This window comes from Zootermopsis nevadensis, unplaced genomic scaffold (assembly GCF_977971745.1).
Source record: "Zootermopsis nevadensis isolate Lab colony 2312 unplaced genomic scaffold, Znev_1.0 Znev_ptg000016l, whole genome shotgun sequence".
NCBI lineage: Eukaryota > Metazoa > Arthropoda > Insecta > Blattodea > Termopsidae > Zootermopsis > Zootermopsis nevadensis.
In genome coordinates, this window is record NW_028259148.1 from 4120351 (window position 1) to 4143693 (window position 23343).

The following is a 23343-nucleotide window of genomic DNA, read 5'->3' on the forward strand; positions in this document are numbered from 1 at the left end:
TTGGTAACAATTAACAGCATGCAAGTAAGATCGTTGTAACCCATTTCACATATTTTGCAATCGATTGCCCTCATTACGGTATAAACACAACTAGTTAATAATATGTTGGTAGAATGTAAATTAAAATGGTTTTCATTGCTCAGTTAAAAACATTTAATGGATTTAATTCGGGAACAGTAGGAAGTCATGGTGCTTATTTGTATACACCTCAAGTGTAGTACGGTCACTGACATATGAGTCATACTAATTAAAATTATAGGAAGGCAGTTTGGTAGTGTTGATTGAGAACAATACCCATGTTTTGTTACGGTTATTCACAATGTAACTTCTGTGTCTAATAATCATTCAATATAATTAGAGTCTGGTATTTTATGTAATAAAAGTATTGTGAATGATGCTCTATATAATGCTGTTTCCATTATTGTTTTGAAGCAGCATATGCTTGCTTCAAAGAAGGAAGTTACTAGAACTGTACAACTGATCTTCATCAGTGAAGCCTCAATGTAAGGGTGTATGTTTTATCTTTTACAGAACTAACACCAGAGCAGCAAAAGATGTTGATAGACATACGTAGGCGGAAAACAGAGCTGTTACTTGAAATTCAGGTAGGACAGCTGCTTTGAACATCTTTTGTATTATAAATCATTATTCTGAAATGCTTGCCATTTACACCTTATAAGAGTGTTCAATGTTGACTGATACTGATGTTTTGCTGTCAGAATCTGCAGTGTAAGAAGCATTGATGCAAGGATACATTTTTATACTACTTCCCTATTATCTTCTCACTGATATGTTATTTTATTTTTATTATTATAGAACCTGCTAATATTTTGCTACCACTTGCTTCAGTACTCTAAATTTATGTATTTAAAAAATCATGGAACTATACTGTGTGGTGACTATGAAATGAACATCTGTATCATTCACCCATTCTCATGGTCACTGATCCCTGCATAAACTGAATTTTAATCAAGCATAGCCTGATTTTTGATAAGTTTAAAAATATATCTTTATAATCTGACACAAAAAAAGTGAAAAATGGGAAAAGACTGTAATACATAATTCAGACACACGCATGTATCTGTATGTCTGTTTCTTTTTTGATCGTCAATTTGAGTAAAATTTTTGGTTGTCAAAGTGGCCTGGTGTTCACTGTTGTGCATGTACTAAAATACAATGTCATCACATTGGTTATTTAATGGACTAGATGTGTTTGATATTTTGACTCTTGTAGAATTTATTTGTTTGCTTCTAGAAAAAAATTTGTAGTAATCACATTAAGAAATTTAATACAATTTATTTACCTTTTATCACAAATAGTGTTCAAACTTCTGGCATGATGGAATAAGTAAGTGAATAAGTAATGCCTTTAGTTTACCACAGAAGTGATGTTAGCAACACTGAAAATGGTGGCAGGTTTAAACAATGTAGAATGTTGACACCCTTGATTTTCATTGTCTTTCGTGAAATGATAATATTGTGCCAGGTTTAACATTGTTGCTACATTGACTTAATGTACCAAAGAATAAGTCAATGAATAATTTGATTTTTGTGGTCAGAGAATTTGAAAACTAAATTTCTCGGTAGCTGTATAAACTAGAGGAACGTAGTGATTGGGTAAAAAAGATTTTAAAAGTGAGGATCAGTGTTGTTGATGGTCCTCATTGTGGATGGCCATTGACTGTAAAGATGGGCCCACACTTGCACATTTTGCCATAACAGCGAATGCACAGGTGTGGACATTGTTGCTGTAACATTTCCTCCCGCTTGGTTCATGATATGCTGCTGTCAGTTTTCCAGCAAATACAGAGGATGCTACGATTACATCGAGAAGATTTCATTTCTACCATGCTATAAACATTATCAAAATTTGTAATAAAATTCCCTCTTAACTTTTAACGCCCCTTCTTTCTTCATTTAACTGTATTTACTTCTCTATCAGGGAATGAACATAGCTCAGTCAGCAAAGTGGCCTGGCTACAGGCTGAATGACAGATTGAAATTCTGATCTTCTTCTTTATTATGCCGGCTCGTTTACAGGAGGTTGGCGACATTTTATGAACAGGATCCTTCCATCCTTTTCTTGGACTGGGACCTGTTCATATATGTTTTTAGGCAGGTGATACAGAGGTGGTTTGCCATTGCCTTCTTCTGTGTGTGAATGGAGTAATTGTTGGGATGCCACGGAGAAACCGGGGAAGCCCCGGAGGAAAACTTACCCAACACAAGTTATAAATTCGGGCACCGCCGGGAATCGAACCCGGGACCCCAGGATTACAAGGCCAGCGTTCTAACTGCTAGACCACCGTGGCAGTGAAATTCTGATAGATGTGGGATTTTTTCTGTTTCCAATGACATATGGACCACCTTGGGTGTAAAGCTACCACAGACCTTTGTACCTTTAGCTGCATTCATTTCTAGACCATTCTCTTCGGGTTTCAGAGATGTCATTTAACTCGCATGCAGTATTGGTAGATTTGTGTATGTGGCCCTTTCTGTAGGTCCACTATTTTTGAACCAAACTATCTCCTCTACATGCTTTGAGCTAATGTTTCAAAGTTCATGAACTCAAGCTTGTGTAGAATGTTGGTGCACCTGCTTGCTGGTTGTTTGCATGCCACAAGCCCTCATGACAACCAGCACCTGCTTCAGTAAAGGTTTTTTTTAATTTGCTGTAAACGTTTTTTATATGGTCTAATTCCTTGCACAACAACACAACTTACCTGGAAGAGTAATTTATGTCATCGTATGTATTTATTACAGTAGGTAGAAATGGCATTGCATTTTATTTTTGTGCGACAACTAAGAAGTTAAAAGGAGATGACTGTCTTCTGGGACCATGTGATCTGGTAGATATTGACTGATGTTCAAGATGTGCTTACCGCCTTCAGTCCGGTCTACCAGACTACATGGTTCAACATTCCAGAATGCAGTTTGAGAATTTGAAATCTTACCATGTTAAAAAATGTTTATAATCAAATCCTTAATGTAACAGCTGCAGTTTGGAATCGGAAAGAATGCCACCGGCATTATACAAGTCTTTTACTGACATGCCGTTTGGCCCCATTGGTAATGAAAAAGAATGTTCTCTTTGCGTGTATTTTACAAGTGAGTACTTTATAGTACTTGTGCTTACTTATTGCACGTAAGAAATGGTTTACTTTGCCTTATCCACAATGTACCCAGCGCTCGATTATTTTGACCCAAGAATTTCATTAAAAGAAGTTGTTTTTTGAAGGAAAATCGTAATTAAATTCTATGACGTAATTTTCTCGTGGTAGGTGCTGCAGTCTGTACACGCATCAACGAAGTACTTTCCGCGGTGTTGTGTGATGTAATTTTAACCTCTGCGTGTTAAATATGAGTCGGGGATAGCTAAGACGCGAAAGAAAGCTGATATGGACGGGGAGACCGGGGTTCGTTTCTCGGCAGCAAGAGAAGATTTAACATCACACGTGTGTCCAAAGTGGAAATTGAAGCCGGATTTGAGAGATTGGACCTGGTAGTTTTTGTCGGGTTTCGTGATGAACCAAACAACGGTGCTGTAGGTCCACTTAGTGACATGTTCACAAAATCCCGCTTGTGACGTACGCGAAGCGCACGGTTTGGTCTCGGCTGCAGTAACAGTAATACATGCTTTAATAATCAGTAGCTCTGTATTCTTCCCGCAGATTTTGTTGTGGATTTTCATGGTTTTCTGAGTAAGCAGCGATTATTTTCGCAAATAGCATCGACTAATTGCTCTATGTAATGGAGACACGTTTTCTTTTCGGTAGGGACTGAATTATTAAATATTATTTAGACGAGCTTGGACTTTAAACCATCAATAATTTGGCTAGCGTGTTTCAGCATAAACATTTTTACACTGTTTCAGTACGAAGCGTGAAGAGTGTGTCCTGTACCTCCAGGATAATATGTATGCATAGTATTTGCGTCATAATAGGTTTTGAATATCTGTTTCTGCTCTTTGCTAATACACATCACGAAGGTCTTACAAGGCTGTCGTAAGACTAGTTTTTGGTAGGAGCAAAATTGCAATTTTTACAAGGTCGTATGTTAATGCGTGTTGGTTTTGAACTTTGAATTGCTCGTTCAAGAACGTTTGATAGACGTTAGTGATTGAAACACGTTGCTTATTACGGAGTACGCTATTTTGCAGTCCTTGTAAAACCACACAAGGTTACGGCCAGTGGGGCAAAAAGTGGATTTACGCCGACAATCTTGTCTCGGGATGGGTAGAAAGCGACTCTAGGAAATTTACTGTAACACGCGGCGATTTTAAAATGCTATCTAGTTGACCCACATTAACTTTTAGTTTCTTACGCTTTGCCGCAGAATTACAATCAGAGATTTTTTTTCTAGTACGGGCCTATATAAACATACAGGATGGTGCAAAAATCTGGACACTCTTTAATGAAGACACATTTTGCCGGTGTGTGTCCTGAATTTTCCCCCAACCTGTACACACACACGCGCTTGGAAATTCAAATGTTTGGTCCTTAGTACTTGTATTTGCTTTTTTTATTTGATGTTATTACAACTGGTTATAAGAGATTCCAGTGTAATCAGTTCCAGATTCAATGTAATTTGTGACAGCAAAAATATCAACAACCGTACCCTTCGTACGTACAAATAACTCACGTTCTGACTATGGTATATTCCCCCCCCCCCTGCCTCCGACGTCATTTTAAGTCCACGTTAAAGTGACGTAACCAGACTTAGACATTTCTTTGGAAAGTTCCCAAAGAAGGCTTTTTTTATCAGTCTCATGTTTGAATTGTCAGCTCTTCATCTAAATTTTAGGTGCACTGGAGTTTCTGCATTTGTATCAATGTAAAGTTGTCCCTTCTGCAGCTTGTCGTTATGTTTACTGTCATCCTACCTAACGTAACCTAACCTAACCTAGTCTAACGTAACCTAACCTAACCTAGTCTAACGTAACCTAACCTAACCTAACCTAGTCTAACGTAACCTAACCTAACCTAGTCTAACGTAGCCTAACCTAGTCTAACGTAACCTAACCTAACCTAGTCTAACGTAACGTAACCTAACCTAACCTAGTCTAACGTAACCTAACCTAACCTAGTCTAACGTAACCTAACCTAACCTAGTCTAACGTAACCTAACCTAACCTAGTCTAACGTAACTAACCTAACCTAGTCTAACGTAACCTAACCTAACCTAGTCTAACGTAACCTAACCTAACCTAGTCTAACGTAACCTAACCTAACCTAGTCTAACGTAGCCTAACCTAACCTAGTCTAACGTAGCCTAACCTAACCTAGTCTAACGTAACCTAACCTAACCTAGTCTAACGTAACGTAACCTAACCTAACCTAGTCTAACGTAACCTAACCTAACCTAGTCTAACGTAACCTAACCTAACCTAGTCTAACGTAACCTAACCTAACCTAGTCTAACGTAACCTAACCTAACCTAGTCTAACGTAACCTAACCTACCCTAACCTAGTCTAACGTAACCTAACCTAACCTAGTCTAACGTAACCTAACCTACCCTAACCTAGTCCAACGTAACCTAACCTAACCTAGTCTAACGTAACCTAACCTAACCTAGTCTAACGTAACCTAACCTAGTCTAACGTAACCTAACCTAACCTAGTCTAACGTAACCTAACCTAACCTAACCTAGTCTAACCTACTTACTACTAGAAGGAGTAGGAAATAACGTCGTATGTTGTAAGGCGGGCAAGACCCTTGGCGCTCAGAAGCCAAAATTGTAGGCATAACCTCACTAAGAGCCGACATTCCTTATCGAATAAGGAAACAGAAGTCTGCGATGTCATGTGTGTGTTTCTATCTTGCACTGATAATGAGATTCGGCGTGTGTGTTGATAGGACCTGTCCAGGGTGATCGTCGTTTTCTTGCGACGAACATTTGAAATACAGCGCCATTCTTTGAGGCTCCAGAGTGGGAAGTAATTAAAATATAGTGCCTGTTTATATTTAGCCACTGCTATTTATATACAAAGTGTAAAGTAAGAACATGGCGGCCAGGCGAACTATTCGTTTTCATTATATTGATGGAGATAACTGATGAGCCAATTTAGCTTAGCGTGTGGAATTTGGTATGCTAGTGACAAATGGGTCTAAATGCTTTGTATGTTAGATATTTGTGTTTAAAATTATAGATATGGCTGCTGGAACAATATTAACGAATAAGTTTTACAATTTCGAATGGAGTTTTGCGCAGTACAGGTCACAGTTGCGTAATTACAAATTTATAAGTTTCGCTGTCGTCTTGACGTTTTAAGTATTTAAATAAAAGCAGGCTGTTTATTTTTCTTCTCATTCGCCGTGGTTTGTCTTAAAATAAATAGTGTTAAAATAATAATGTCGCTTATTTACTCTTTTGCCACGGTGGTCTAGCGGTCAGAACGCTGGCCTTGTAATCCTGGGGGTCCCGGGTTCGATTCCCGGCGGTGCCCGAATTTATAACTTGTGTTAGGCAAGGCCGTGGTCTAGGCAACACGGAGTTTTCCTCCGGGGGCTTCCCCGGTTTCTCCATGGCATCCCAACAATTACTCCATTCACACACAGAAGAAGGCAATGGCAAACCACTTCTGGATCATCTGCCAAGAACGTATATGAACAGGTCCCAGTCCGAGAAAAGGATGGAAGGATCCTGTTCATATGGACCTGTCGTCAGACAGAACACTAATTAATTAATTAATTAATTAATTTACTCTTGCGTACGTTGAAAATGTTATGAATATGCCCGAGAATCCTCTTTAACCGAAGGTCGTGTCCGAGTGCTAAGCATTCCTTCAAATCTCGACCCGGAGACCGACTGTCGTGACTTTGGATTATCGTAGTTTTCCTCAGTCCTCGTCGGATGCCCGTTGCGCTTATGAGGGCATCCGACGTACTTCTTGTGGAGCGCACGTTAACCCACACTTGATCGCCGTCATTATCACTAGCAGCTGCTGTGTTGCTGTCGGGTGAATGTTGTGGTATGTGCGCGTTCTGTCACGCAAACGTTGTGACGAGAAAGACTTCGTGCTTCTGAAAACGTCTTTGCTAGATCTGGACGTTACTACCAGCGTTAAAGCTACCTCGAGTTGAATCGGTTTGGATTTGTTAAACGACATTTAATTGGATTTGGTTGTTTGGTTGACCTTCATATGACGTCACCTGTTGCGTAAATGTTGGTGTTTGAAAACAAAGTACTGAGGAGAATAGATGAAGCAACAGGAAGATGGAACAGTTTAATAACGAGAGACGAAAAATTTATTCTTTCCATCAAATATTATTAGGATTTTCAAGTCATGTGGGAGTGGGGAGATAAAGATACAAATTTCAATCGTAAACATGAAGGGAAGATATCACTTGGGCGACCTAGACCTAGATGGTAGGCTAATATTAAAAGTTGTGGTATGCATTTATCAGACTCGCAGGGTAGCGGGATGTTGTAAACACCACATGAATGACCATCAGCATCTCAAGTTTGACTCTACTTCGCGAAGTTCTTTCTCTAATTGCTTATTCCTGGTAGTTAAAATAGTTGTCATAAACATGTTATCCACCATTAACAACATAAAAAAAATAGGTTTCTTTTAATCTATACGCGTTCATTAGCAGTGACGGAGAGTGATTGACGCTGATTGGTTAAACTCTATCACGTGACAGCTAACAGCCACCCGCTTTGTTGGTTGAATATATGAATACTAATCGTGAGTGTAAATGAAATGCTTCTCCGTAACCTTCTGGAAAAAGCTATGTACTAGACCCGAATCGCCCTGATGACGGAGGCAGTATCCCAGAAGACAGAAATCTTCGATATAATATAGTTTATTACAGCATTATCGTTATATCTGAACTACAAAAGTTATTCAGTTGATTAAAAGAAGTAAATGTAACGTGAATATATCTTCACGCGACTCCAAAATACACCCAGACAGACTCTACCAAACCCCACCATTTCATGCTACCAGAGTCCCCACCGTCAGAGCTTAATTTCGGGTCTTCTCGTATCGCACGATCAAGCGTGGTGGACGTTGGCTATTTATTATTTATTTAGTGTTCTGTCTAACGACAGGTCCATACGAACAGGATCCTTCCATCCTTTTCTCGGACTGGGACCTGTTCATATACGTTCTTGGCAGATGATCCAGAAGTGGTTTGCCATTGCCTTCTTCTGTGTGTGAATGGAGTAATTGTTGGGATGCCACGGAGGAAAACTCCGTGTTGTCTAGACCACGGCCTTGCCCAACACAAGTTATAAATTCGGGCACCGCCGGGAATCGAACCCGAGACCCCCAGGATTACAAGGCCAGCGTTCTAACCGCTAGACCACCGTGGCGTCTACGTTGGCTATATTTAAAATAAATACTGTCTTTTTTTTAATGGAGTAAGGAGAGCCAGGAAGTATTTCAGTGTGTCGCCTCGTGGATTTGATCCAGCCACTTTCGAATGCAAAGCAGAGCGCTTGTTCGTGTTCCTTGCAAAATGAGGCGTCACACTTTCACATAGTTCACGCATGTAGGTTTGGTTCGAGCCAACTTTTTAGCCCTGGTGTCACTAGTGGGATACAGCGAACAACCTTCATTCCAATATTTCCTTGGCCTGCGTCAATAGGAATGAGGAATTTTCATTGTTCGAAGGTTTACTTACCAAGACGGCAAATAATCGTGAGTTAAGTATGTAAGGTCGACCGCGGAGATTGATGAAACTTTTTTTAAGTGCCCCTTCAGTGTATTCTCAACACGCCGAGCACCCTGTCCTTTCACCCGAGAACGGCTAAACTGGTTCCGATTAAGTATTTGGGAGTTTTACAAAAATTTGTTTTGCACCAATTTTGATCGGAATCGAACAACAATAACGGTCACAATGTAGATCTACAGATGAGTTGGTGGGGATTCCCCTCCTAGAGAATTTAAAGTCAGCCCCACAACGTGGGGGGAATCCTCCGCGGTAGCGCCGCGAAACAGGCAACATAGAGGCTGTCCATGCGTACGTTGTTAACTTCAGGAAATAAAATGGCTCTGCTGGCGAGCGAGTTACGTCGTGTTTGCATTTTCTAACTTTTTTTAGGCTTATAATTAAGGCCTCAAGTTTCGGGTTATATAAAATTTGTGATTATGGCATGATTTATAAAGGGCCCAGCTACGAAAACTATAAATACACCATTTGGAAAAATGCAGAGTTAATTATTGTTATAGCCGGATTTAAATGTGGTTTACACTGGTTTTTAATGGATTAATATTGGTCTTTTTGACGATAATGCCTATTTATTATTATTATTATTTAGTGTTCTGTCTGACGACAGGTCCATATGAACAGGATCCTTCCATCCTTTTCTCGGACTGGGACCTGTTCATATACGTTCTTGGCAGATGATCCAGAAGTGGTTTGCCATTGCCTTCTTCTGTGTGTGAATGGAGTAATTGTTGGGATGCCACGGAGAAACCGGGGAAGCCCCCGGAGGAAAACTCCGTGTTGCCTAGACCACGGCCTTGCCCAACACAAGTTATGCCTATTTAGAGAAACATTTTATTGAAATTTGAGATGCGTCTTGGCTATTTGGAGAAATGTAGGCCTTATTTGTGCCTGAGATAATTACTGAACCATTGCACGATTTAAATATAAGAATTAAATTTAACATCTCTGCAGTTTTTATCGGAAATATTTGTTTTGAAAATTAATAACTTGGGGTGACTGAAATACTCCTTCATTACCGTCAGCGTTGCCATGTCGGTAATGCATTAAGAACGCCACGTTAAGTTTTATTTCACAGAGAAACATTTACATCCGCTGTAGTGATTCACCTGAGATTGCTGAATGAAACACGTCATCAAGGTCGGGTGGAAAGGTACCTGTAATAACACTGACTCAGCGTGGAATTCAGACTCATGACCACCTGAAACAGCTGGCAGTAAAATTCTAGAGAAGTCGGAAGGAATGTAATTGCAAGGCGATCACAGTCTGTCTTTGTGGTGGGAGACAAATCTGTTTCCAGCGCTGTTTCTGTTGCTTGGGAACATCTACATTCATCGGCCATCGAGGACATGCCTTCCTCCTGTGTTAAACTTAAGTACTTAGGTACAAAGTGTAACTTCGGTTTTCGGGGGGGGGGGGCACTCGATTACTGATAGTCGATAGAACATGTTTACCCTTCAGTGTTTACTGTTTAGCGTCGCCGAGTAAGACTGTCAATCGGGAAGTCTCAAGAGTCGATTTGCCTTCCTCACTGTATTGTTGTGTATCTTGTTGAAAGATTTTGCTGTTTTCCGTTCCTCGCGTTGTTTCAAGCAATAAAATATTTGATTTTTATGATTTCTTGTCATTTTTTAGTCGTTCGGGAATGTAACCCCCCCAATTATAACATTGCGCTTATGTGAAATAGCGACTCACTTTATGAATTGTCTTCAGTAACGTAACTATACGTAAGAGCGGGGATTCCCTGGATGAATATAGACCCTGAGGGCCAGAAACCCTTATTGTTGAGCTAGGAGGGTCGATCTCGTAGGATTGAGGTCTAGTTTTCTTCATACGTATGTTTATATAATTGATAAATTTCAGGTAATCTTAATACATTTTTGTTAAAACTAACATCTTTTTACGTTGGTGATGTTGACATTAAGGCAGTTCTTGGAATAACTGTTAGGATTAAAGTACGCGGCGTTATCGCAGTTATAACTAGTAGATTACCCGTTAAGAAATGAACACACAGTCGTGATTATTGTACCACAAGGCCCAGAACACCTTAACAGCAAATGATCAACCAACCAAGCTATCACGTTTGATAATTATGTAGATAAGATTTGAAGAATTTGGACTGTTTTGGGCTGGTTACAACACTGCTTTTCATTTATGTCAACGTCATTCTGATGCGAAGTTAGAATCTGTGGATTTGAGAACGTCTTGTTTAGTCTTAGAATTTTTTTTAATACTGCTGTACTGGACCTTTTCTATGTCTGACCTCTCGGTTTAACGCGGGAATCTGGAAGTGAAACTGATGTAGATTCGTGAGTCGAATTTCTCTCACGTTGTTTGGGAAGGAAGAGAGGTCACGTTTAGGTCAGGATGTTAAGGCACTGCGTGTGATCGTGACCTCTCGATTTCACCTGCGAGTCAAGGTCGTAGAACTGCTTAAAAGAGGAAGTCGTTTGTTAGAACGTTTGAACTCACTAGTGGAGTATGAAGTTTTCTACGGGATGTCGCATGAATTACCTAACCGGTTTCGTTGTTTGTCTATCCCGCTGGAGTTAAGTTAATACCTGCAATGTATGCAGCCTGGACTGCGTTATTAACAAACCAAAAAACGTCGTGCTTGCTATGATTTGATATAAACTTTGTAGGAAGTTGATAGCACTGGAACTGTTTCAAAATGATAAAAATAATAAGAAATCAAATAAATGATTAACGATGCTACGAACAGCGGAAATTAGCAAACAGGTGCGAGATCTTTGTTCTAAAGACCATGTTTTTCACTTAGGAATAGGGGTTACGCTTGTGCACATCAGTTCCCTACGGGGCCGCCTACGTCAGACAAACGCTGTCTTCCTTTTATATGTCGTCCTATTTCTTCAAATTTGACTTTCTTTTCTGTTCCCCCCGTCTTATCGAAATTATTCCGTAACTAATTGACACTATAAAAGTAATAAATAACCTGTAAAACATTTTATTCGGACGCGTTGTTAGAAAGAATGGTATTCAGAACTCCAGCATGGTCATGTCGGCGTTATCGATAATAAACCCGGGTCTGTGAGATGGGAGTCTTAGCTCTTGAAAACTGTTCACTCAACAGCCAAAGATCTCAAAGTCATTTCACTCCTCGCGTCTAAGTACATGAAAGCATAGTAATAAGATAAAAATATAATTTATGTGGGTCTAATACAGAGTTCTCCGTTGTCCCTTGGGTGATTCATGGTAATTAATTGTTTGTACATCGTCATGTAGAACTTCCGCCCGAGGGTGTGTCTCGCGGACATCCACCCCGACTGGCGGGCGGCTCGCAAGTACGTGAGTCTGCCCTAACATCGCGTGTGCCGTGGTTCGTGGAAACGGCCATATAATAAGAGCCATTAAGTCGATAAGATCAATAGATATTTTGTCGGAATTGGTGTAGCTGTTCTCGAGCCAAAGATGAGCGTACTCATACATTCTGCTTTGTTTGTCATAATAATTATCATGTTTTTTTAAAGCTGCACGCGTACATTGCTCGTTTCGTTCTACAAATGTCTTTTCAACTGTTTACAGCAGGCCGACGTTATAAGCCACCTGCATTATAAGTGATCTAATGCTAGAATCCATTTTTATTTATAATTACAGTGAATAAAGTACATGACATTCAAGACTCATTTTTTTTAGTGTTCTGTCTGACGACAGGTCCATATGAACAGGATCCTTCCATCCTTTTCTCGGACTGGGACCTGTTCATATACGTTCTTGGCAGATGATCCAGAAGTGGTTTGCCATTGCCTTCTTCTGTGTGTGAATGGAGTAATTGTTGGGATGCCACGGAGGAAAACTCCGTGTTGCCTAGACCACGGCCTTGCCCAACACAAGTTATAAATTCGGGCACCGCCGGGAATCGAACCCGAGACCCCAGGATTACAAGGCCAGCGTTCTAACCGCTAGACCACCTCATCTTATTATTATTTAGTGTTCTGTCTGAGGACAGGTCCATGTGAACAGGATCCTTCCATCCTTTTCTCGGACTGGGACCTGTTCATATACGTTCTTGGCAGATGATCCAGAAGTGGTTTGCCATTGCCTTCTTCTGTGTGTGAATGGAGTAATTGATGGGATGCCACGGAGAAACCGGGGAAGCCCCCGGAGGAAAACTCCACGGCCTTGCCCAACACAAGTTATAAATTCGGGCACCGCCGGGAATCGAACCCGAGACCCCAGGATTACAAGGCCACACTCATACCGCGTATTTATTATTAATTGTTCTTGTATTGAGTCTGCTCATAGTGGACAGTGGACTTTAGTCCTTGCACCTGAATGTGATCGTATAGACAACTAAATAACTTAGAACAGTTTGTTTGAAGTGGAACAACGGAGACAGGATCGTATCCGAGGTACAACGAGGGTCTGCTATATCATTTAACATTTATTAGAATCTCACGGAATTTATTTTTTACCTCGTGACCGGCTAACAACTACTCAAGGAGTCTGCTTCATGGAGTTAACGTAGTCAGTCATTGAATTTCAACGTAGACTGGCACCCCAGACATTTCCCATTTTCAGAGATCAAACTGATTACTTTGAAAACAGACGAATTACAGTCCAGCGGTGGAGTGGCTAGCATTCGTGCTTCGTATTTGAGAGGTCCCAGGTTTAAATTTCGGACTGGAGACCGTCTTTCGTGGTGTTTGTCAGCCCTTCAAAGATTGCAACCTCTTACTTCCGAATTTTTCAATTTATTTTGTAATAGTCAGCCTATCTTTCGTTGCTGATGTACTCAGAGATTTTGACTGAGTTGTTAAATAAGTCATGAATAAAAGAATTTTGAAATGTTGTGTCCATTTTCAGGAGGTTTTGTTGTGCTCGGTCAGATGTTCATTTCTAGTTTTATCGATGATTATTATTCTGAAATGACAACGTGTTACATACACCCTAATGAATCGCTCTGTGGTTGCAGTCCCCTATGTATGTGGTCTTTTCTACGATTAGGCATGATACGAAGATACATGTAACTCATGTGATTCTCCTTTGAAAATTACCATACACATCAAGGCAAGATTCTATTATTGTACGTTTCAAATTGATCTGCTGATGTACTTTTGTATATCGTTAATTATTCTGAAGGAGAGGGGTGGTAAGAATTTGCAGATTTTGCTGATGGATTTCGCTGAAATATCTGACGACTTTTCAGTAAGATTTCTCTTCGTAGTTGAATTCAATTCAAGCACATCTTCTTACGAAACGCTAGTATGCAAGTCACGAAAGGAAGCTAGAATTCTGCTTCAGGGGAAAGTAGACTGGCCAGTAAAACTCGTTGACATCTGCTGGAGTTATCTGCGTGGTGAGCCTCTGTATGCTGTTTGTTGTCCAACAGTATCACACCCTTGATAGGTGCTGTAGGTAGAAGTCTTTCCTGTGTGCATGTGTGTTTAATTCTGTGACTCCCGAACAGATCTCGAAAGATGGCTCATAGTACACGAGGTGCAGGCAATAAAACATCAGATATACGAGGTGTGATCGGAAAGTTTCTAGACTGCGCCTATAAAAACCCGTACACTTATCTCAGGTATTAAATTCATCCATCACCCTCGAAGTAGTTCCCCTGGGAGTGAACACAACGATCCCAGCGCCGCTGCCAAGCCTGGAAGCATCCCTGGAAATCTTTCTTTGTCAGCCTGTCAAGCACCATCTGCGATTCTGCCTGAATCTCTTCTATCGTCTCAAATCTCCTTCCCTTTAGCTGAATTTTCATATTTGGGAAGAGGAAGAAGTCACACGGAGCTAAGGAGGGTGCGGGATGACGGCCATGGTGTTTGAGGCCAAAAACTGCCGAACTTTGAGGGCGGTGTGCGCTGGCGCGTTGTCATGATGCGTCGCATGTGGAGTTCTTCCTTTAGAATCAGCTGACAGGTCCCATAGCCTATCCCAACAATGTCGTACAAGTCGTTGATGGTACGACGTCGATCTTCGTGAATGGCCTGCCGAATTTTCGTAACATTTTCGGGCGTTGTGCTCGAAGATGGTCGTCCAGAACGCTCGTCATCATCGACAGAGGTTCGGCCATTTTTAAAACGTGAATGCCACACAAAAGTTTGTGCACGACCCATTGCGGACTCCCCAAATGCTTGCTTTAGCATTTCATAGGTTTCCGTAGCCGTTTTGGCGAGTCTTTGGCAAAATTTGATGCACACGCCATTCCGAAATCGCAGGAGGGTCGGTGTAATGCACTACCAAAACGCCCGTAACTAAGAAACAAATGCTAATTCGATGATGCCGGCTGGCACACTGATTCACTATGAATGTAGGCCGCACCCCCTAGCGGCAGAAGCTCGTACTACATCCGGTTCGCCCTCTGTTGACATAGTCTGGAAAATTTCCGATCGCACCTCGTACGTCTGGGTCTCCAAACTGATTTCTTCTTTTCGAGTTTCCTCACCTAAATTTTTATCAGTGTTTGCATGATAAGAAAATGTTTTGCAGCCTCTGGGCAGCGCTGTTGCAAATGGCATTAACTTTGTAGCGCAACTCATTAAACTGATAGCACTCTATTTAATGCCTTAAAACCATAAATGTGTTGACTTCTTACCATATTATTGATATATTATGTCTTCTTTGGTGAAAATTTCTTATTCTGATAAGAATTTCATCAAATTGAATGAAACCTGAAGTAATATCCTTTGAAAGGTGACCTTCAAGTTCTCGTTCTGAGCTACGTCATATTTGTGCCCTCACAAAGGACGCACCTATCATGCAGAAGAGGCGCTCAAGGTACAATTTTTTATGTTTTTGAGCTGTGGGATCACGCAATTATGAAAGCGCAGTAGAATGAAGGACACGACGGCTGCCAAGGTGTGCTGGGACGTGTCTGAAGTCTCAATCTGCAGACATTACATTCCTCTCGTTTGTAGCACAAATATATCAACTGTGCGCTGTTTAGAATATAATTCTGTGAACGATGTGAGATATTCACGTGTTTTTACACCTCCTGGTTGTGTGACCTTGACCTATCCGTGACATTAACTTGACATGAGTATAGTCATTCTGATACGTACAGTTCGGAAGAAATTAGCGTGAGAAAAATTACCTTTGAATGACTTTGAAAATTTTAAAGGGTTCTATTCGATAAACCCTAATTCTGTCGTGACTAACATGACCTTGATCTATCGGTGACCTCTACCTGACATGAGTGTTGTGATACATAAAGTTCGGCAGAAATAATCAGAGGGAACATTGTTTCTGCCCGATACTTTTGGGTGTCTGTAAAGTAAGGGACGATTTTAAGGCGACTAATTATTTGTTTATATCAGATACGAAGAGCTTACATACTACAGAACAGTCACACAACATTAAGGCTTTGACCGGGATGTTCTTTTGTTAAATCTTATGTGGTACCGCCTGATTCGACTTCTAATGGTTAAGTGAAGTGTTTTCTTCGCGGTACGGTCTGGATTCGTAAATATTATGAAGACGAGCTTCGGCTTCAAAGGGTTAACCAGTTGATTTTCGTAATGGTGAGGTGTAGTGTTTTCTTCGCGGTACGGACTGAATTCATAAATAATATTCAGACGATCTTCGGCTTCAAAGGGTTAAAGGTCCCTTTTGATTCTGGTGTATCGCCTGTATCATTTGATATTTTATGTCTATAACCAAAGGCTCAGATAATGAGCCAGAAATTAAAACGGGGGCTCGCAACGGCTTACTTGAATCAGGACATTCTTTGTTCTCTTTCTTGTAGACTTCTTTCAGCTGTCCTTCTGAAGTGGAAACAGATATTCTCAGAGGAAATCCTGTTCCGACATTATCATAAGCTCTGCGTTCAGCTAGTCGGGGACATCCACCCTCGCCACAGTCAGGACCACTTCACATGTATCTGTTCCGAGCCTGTTTCTCAGGCTTCCGTCATTTCAACATGTGCTGGAGGTTCAGCACTATCGCAAACCCTCCGCTAGTAACGAAAATGTAACAAACAGATTGCATAATATAAGTATTATTGTAGTATTAATATGTCTCGTCGATTTTATTTTCTGTGTGGATTCGGCTACTCTATTTTATTCTGAACCATATCAGACAAAATATTCGTCGATTGTACCTGCGTCTCTCAATTAATCCTCGAATGTGCCGTAACAGCGTGTCGTATTGAGTTAGGTAAAGTTAGGTTAGGTTAGGATAGGTTAGGCTACTAGAACTGGTTAGGTTATGTATTTATAGCGTGCTCGAGTGATGGCAGGCTGTAACCGTCTGTGCATATACGTATCTCAGGGCTTCCTTATACCATTTTGGTGCTTTGCCAAAATGTCATTCACCCATAAGAATACAAATAAAACTGCATTCGCGACCCCTTCTGTTCTCCCTACTTCTAAAGTCATCCCATTTTCACGCCCAGGCGTGTCCAGCGTTTTAATGAACCCTACAGTTCAGACTTCGCCAATAGAGGTCTAGTGACACACGTTTTCAGTTTCTTTCATCCTTAACCTTTTACAGAACATTGATGCGAATATTTACCACATCATTGTCTCTGATTTTCGTTATAATCCATTGCGGTTTTAAGAGAGACATGTTGTGTTTTCTTTGAGGTACGGACAAAATCTTTAAATGCTATTTAGACGAGCTTCGGGCTTTGAAAGTTTTAGTGTTCCTGTTTCTTTCTTCCGATCCATATACTATTCTCCTCAGCGCTGTTTTCTTATACACCTTCAATCTCTGTGAGATTTCAGGGTCACACGGTGGCGAGTATGAAGATGGCTGCCTTGTGTAATCTTCGCCCCTCAGTTTCTGTTCTACCATTACGTTGAAGTAAAATTATAGCCATGTTTTAATATCTGCTCTCTCAAATGTAAGAAATGCGTGGGTTTTTTTCTGTATGAAATCTGTCGGTCGCATTATCAGTAATGCATAGTCAGTTGTTGTGAGATCGTATGGTTCTCCCCTTGAGTTCCTCTTTATTATTCTCACGTATTCTTGAAGTATGCGAGGTGTTGAGAAATGCATGAGGTGTGACGTGCATGGGTATGAGTAACTGTGAAATCATAGCTAATTATTAACACTGTGAGAGGAATGTTCAGTTTGTAACTAGTAAACAAAATGCCAGAATTTCAGGGCTTGTAGGAGTAATGAAACGTTGAACAGCTTCGTGTAAGGTTGTAGCACTAGATTTGTATTCAGGAGACATCAGGTTCGAACCTCTACCAGGATTACAGACTGGTACGAGTGTGCAATCTGAGAGAAAGTTAAAATGTCGGTTGTGGTCTTCAGCGTTTCGGAGGAAAGTATTTTCTGTACTTTCAGGTTGGAATAACTTTTCCACAGTGATAAGCAACTGGATGTAGGGTGTGTGCAATTCGACCCAACGGTCGGATGATGGTTGCCTCATTTTTACCAGAGTTGTAGACTACCATGAAGATGGAAGCTATCTGTTCCTCCGAAACGTTGCTGACCACCTACAAGACTAAAAAAAAATCTCGATCATGAGACCAGACGTTTATTACAAAGTCTTATTGAAGTAGGGATATGAAATGTTAGCTTTCGGTAACTTTTTCGTCCTGAGTTGCGTTTTGTAGTAGAACTAACAATATTCAGAACTTCGGGAGACTGATTGACAAATTTTATCGTCTTATAAATAAGTTTTACGTATTATATGAAATTGTTTATGTAGAATAAATTTTATTGAGAAATATAGTAGGCCTGCAATTTGATGTGATTGTAAAGAACGCCTGTGTAGGTGGTTAGAAGGGTTCGTTGCTGGAAATCGATCCCTCTAGCCACGCTGTGATGTGCAGTTCTTTCTCTTAATAGATTCCATTGTGACCGTGCATAATAGCTATCAATCTGCAATATGACGTAGCGGAAGTCACGCCTGGCGACGGGCGGGAAAGACTGGTAGCAAAAATCTGCGACCCCTAGTGTCCTTCTCAGTCAAATATGACTGACTAGTTAACCAAAACATTAATTGTATAAAATAAAGTTAATTTATTCTGACTAAAATTAGGCATATTGTAAAAAGAAATTAACTGAGCAACCACCTCTGACCTTAATGATACGTTGGTAAAGTAGGCACTGCTAGACAAGAAATTCCCCGCACTTAATGGAACCCGAATGTTCATTACCGTGTTCACAAAATCATGTCACATGTCCTGGTCCAGATTAACCCAGTCCACACCTCGAAACCTAATTTTCCTAAGGTCGATTTTAATATTATCCTCCCACCTACGCCTTGATCTTTCATGTGGTCTCTTCCCTTCAGGTTATCACTGAAAATTTTGTACGCGTTTCTTATATCGCCCATGTGCGCTGTATACCCGGTCATCTCATCTTTCTTGATTTTATATCCCTAATAATATTTGATGATTATTTAAATATTTTGTAAGCACATAGTTGGGTTATGTGGGGTCTCGTATCTGTGAGAATAACCCCTATTTCACAAACTTCGCTAATTGCTTTCTTAGACCTCAAAAAATATTCGTTAGTTTAGTTACTGTATTTACTCGATTTTAAGTCTCCATCGATTGCAGTATTTAATAATAAGACGCCGTCAAGCGTACGACGCACCACGAATTCAGAAATTTCAAAATTTGGAAACACTGTGCGACTTAAAATCGAGGAAATTCGGTACTTTGGGTACATTTTCTGAATATGCTGTGTAGCTGTGATAAACTGATCGATGTAGGAACAGTAGAGACTCGTGTGTTGCTGGTTTGAAGTCGGCTTCCATTTTCTTAATAGTCGTATACAAACAGTCATTAGTTGTCATGACAACGAGACGTCGGGGAATTCTTCAGTAGTGGTACATTAGTTATAACAAGGGGACATTATGCGTGCTTTCTCTACGATTGTGTATGAAATCCTCATAGTATAAAAAAAACGATATCTGAGTGCTGTTTCATAGCCTGATGCCCGTAATTCACGTTATCCTGAAGTTTATGTGTAAATTGTCTGATTTGTGGGTGGGTCCTGAAGATCGTATACGTAAAGTTTGGGAAAGGATCTTTGCGCCCTGGTCGCTCGACTCGAAGTGACTGAGACCTGAGATCAGTTGGCTTGAACGCGACCCTGCGAATGAAATGTACTGTCTGTAGGAAGGAGGCGACCGAAAGCAGGCAGTGGCAAGGTCTCGTTCGTGGCTTGGCAGTCGGTTGGTAGTGAAGAGTGAGCTGTGTGGTCGGATGGTCGCTTTCCTGTTCCTTTGCTGTGTCGGCCAGAGTCGTCTCAGCGTAGTGACACATGCACGATGAGGGGACTTCCTGCTCTGTTGTTAATGCCTACCACGTTCAAGTTTGTTCTGATTTGCGGTTTTTAATTAAAGGAGTGGATTTAATTACTGTGCTGGATTGTGATTGTTGTGAAAACACCTTCTGTACGATGTGCTGTGATTTGATAGCGGATATGTTATTTAGGTTTTGTGTTGTGTGTGTCTAGGACATTTTAACATATTTCTTGTAGACTCTTATCTGCGTGTCAATTTAATATTTTTTTTAAAATAATCGAACTTTTATTACAATTCTTCGACAACTGCTGGAGGAGTGTGTACGTGAATCAGGCGCTATAATACAAGTTAGACTGTTTTTTTTATGCAGCAAAAAGCTAACTTTGTAATTAATTTGTTTCGTAACTAATCTTAATGTTAAAGTATTTCTGAAGGTTGTTTGTTTAGTGACGTCAAATTTGTAACGTCCCTGGTTGCTAAGACAAACTTCTTACTGTTGTCTGGATACAACTTTGCGGGGAATGAGGTGATGATTTGTGGTGGTTTTAGTGTGAAGTGTAATTAAATGGTAATTATGCAAGAAAGAACACAAGGCTACAGGGCTCAGCCGCCAATAGCAGTGGCTGCTGGATGGTTTGCGTCTTTGAAACGACCCATCAGAAGAAGCCGGGGTCGTTCCGGTTCCAATTCGTCCTTGCCTCCCGCTCCTGGTCGCCTCCTGGCGCGCTCTGCATGGGATTTATCCACGTCGCGATCGGTAATTATTTCCAGGATGTTTTATTATTGTTTCAAGACAGTACCACCTTCTCAGGATCAGAAATAGGGTCTTAGGAAAATTAATAACTACAGTTCATTCGCCTTCTTATGTCCAAACGCGCCATATTAGTTTCTGCACTGTGGACACAATGCCTTTAGAGTTCATGAAATATTCTTATAGTTCATTGGGTGGTAGTCGAATTGTTCAACTACAGGTTGCGAGTAGTTTTAATACCGAGTTCTGAATTGTAGTGAAATATATATATTTACTAAATGCTATAATTTTGTAAAATTTCACTTATTTAATTTAATTTTTGTTGCGTAAATGTAAGGACTGTTTACGAATCGAAAAGACGAATTAGTACATCACTCGCCACCAGAATGCAGGATAAAATAAACAAATAAAAATGGCGTGTAAATGCATCGGACATGTGACTAAGTTCAGATATCTAGGCATTGTCATAACTGAGGCAGTTACTTGCCGTATTTTCACGGCGGAGACACAGATTCGTGTCTAGGTTAGTCCGTGTGGGATTTATGATGGACGGAATTATTCTGAGACAAGTTTTTTCTCGCACGCCTTCGGTTTTCCGCTGACATTGTCATTCCACCGCTGCTCTATATTCACTCTTGTGTTCTCGGTGGAGTAGGGGGTGTTGAGAAGTTCGCGTATTAACGGCACAGTTCCACATAGACATCCTCACCCCATCGCAAAAAAAAAAGAAGGAATTTTTGGCAGCCGCTGCAGTGAACTTTCTGGTCTAGTATATGCAGTTGAAAGAAAGGTTAATGCAATTACAGGACCAAATAGTATTTTGCAGTCATGATACTGGACATTGCAACAACCCTCATTGAAAGATAAGATTTGTAAAACGTGATCATGAAGTCTCCGTAACGTTCCTGTGAGGTTGCAGGCTCCAGCAATGCAATCTTGAGGCAGAAAAGACCTCTGAAACGTCGGTAATCTTCTACCAGACTACACGACGGAACAGCCCAGAAGACAGCCATCTTAGGTTCAGCAGAATTTACAACAGTATGTGATCAGCGCATTCTGTTGTGAGAACAATGACGCAACAGATAGCGTTCGGATGCTAAAGCCATGTAATCAGCTGCCACTGTCTAAATAAGGTCTATTGATAAGCTTGTTGTCGTCGTTTGAAAAGAAATTGTGCTGTTTCATTCAGTGTTGCCATCACGGTACAAGTTAATAATTTTCCAGTCTTCTCCTTTTAATTCCATGATTTAATTTGTTGTTTGTAACGGAAGGCGATAGAATTTCTAGGCTTGCATTGGCCATGCTCCTATATCAGAGATGCATTTTACATTTTTTTTTTAATCGCCGTGGTCACATGGCGAATGTCAGTTTTATTTTTGAATGACGAGGCCGCGTCATCTAATTTTATCCACGTTTTAACGTAAATAACGAGTTACAGGTTTTTGACTGGAATCGTTCCAATAACGTGGCTGTGGTGGAATTGTATAGTGATCGGTAAGTTGTATAATTGCATTCGCGTCTCAGAAATCCCCCCAAGTTGTCCTGTTCAAACCGTTTTCGTGGGGCCCCCGGAGTAAATGCCTGCGTGTTTTCACCTTTTTGTACTCGTTTCTTCTGTTGCACTGTGGAAATTTTTGGTGAATTTCCGCGTACTAGTATTACCTATATGAGCCGGGATAGCTCAGTCAGTATAGTGACTAGCTACGAGCTGGACAGCCGGGGTTCGATCCCCGACGAGGGCAGAGGATTTTTCCTCTAGCCTCTGCGTCCAGACCGGCTCTGGGGCCCACCCAGCCTCCTCTACAATGGGTACCGGGGGTCCTTTCCCGGGGGTAAAGCCGGCCGGGGCGTGATGCTGACCACTCACCCCCATCTAGTGCCGAGGTCAAGGAAGAGAGGAGCTATACCTCCACTTACCCCAAGCGCCTACATGCCGTATAGTGGGACAAACTTTACTTTACTTAGTATTACCTATTTGGATGTTTGTTTATTATATTTTTTCTGTTTATTGTTACCTGTTCTGTGTCGTATCAAACACCAAGCTAATCCCTGCCCACAGGCAGATAGTCAGTTCATTTCCTCACATCTTGTTCCGGTCCAATCAATTTCTCATTTTTTACCCGTATTCTTAATTGTTTTCTTTTCTTTCTGGGTTTCCATGAAAAATTATCCGCATTTTTATCCGACTCATGCCTATTTATTTATTTTATTTAGTGTTCTGTCTGACGACAGGTCCATATGAACAGGATCCTTCCATCCTTTTCTCGGACTGGGACCTGTTCATATACGTTCTTGGCAGATGACCCAGAAGTGGTTTGCCATTGCCTTCTTCTGTGTGTGAATGGAGTAATTGTTGGGATGCCACGGAGAAACCGGGGAAGCCCCCGGAGGAAAACTCCGTGTTGCCTAGACCACGGCCTTGCCCAACACAAGTTATAAATTCGGGCACCACCGGGAATCGAACCCGAGACCCCAGGATTACAAGGCCAGCGTTCTAACAGCTAGACCACCTCATCTTATTATTATTTATTGTTCTGTCTGACGACAGGTCCATATGAACAGGATCCTTCCATCCTTTTCTCGGACTGGGACCTGTTCATATACGTTCTTGGCAGATGATCCAGAAGTGGTTTGCCATTGCCTTCTTCTGTGTGTGAGTGGAGTAATTGTTGGGATGCCACGGAGGAAAACTCCGTGTTGCCTAGACCACGGCCTTGCCCAACACAAGTTATAAATTCTG

General features: G+C 40.9%; 1 protein-coding gene across 4 annotated transcripts in view; it reads left to right on the forward strand.

The window, feature by feature from the left end:
* Positions 1 to 23343, forward strand: part of step (cytohesin steppke) — a 167125-nt gene that overhangs the window by 124108 nt on the left and 19674 nt on the right. For 3 of the 4 annotated variants that reach the window (XM_022082795.2, XM_087349852.1, XM_022082792.2), the window contains one exon: positions 532 to 605. In XM_022082795.2, the coding sequence (XP_021938487.1) occupies positions 532 to 605 (74 nt within the window). Of the gene's footprint in view, positions 1 to 531; positions 606 to 19756; positions 20610 to 23343 lie in introns of those variants that run through there. The other variant, XM_022082793.2, reaches the window with a different exon arrangement.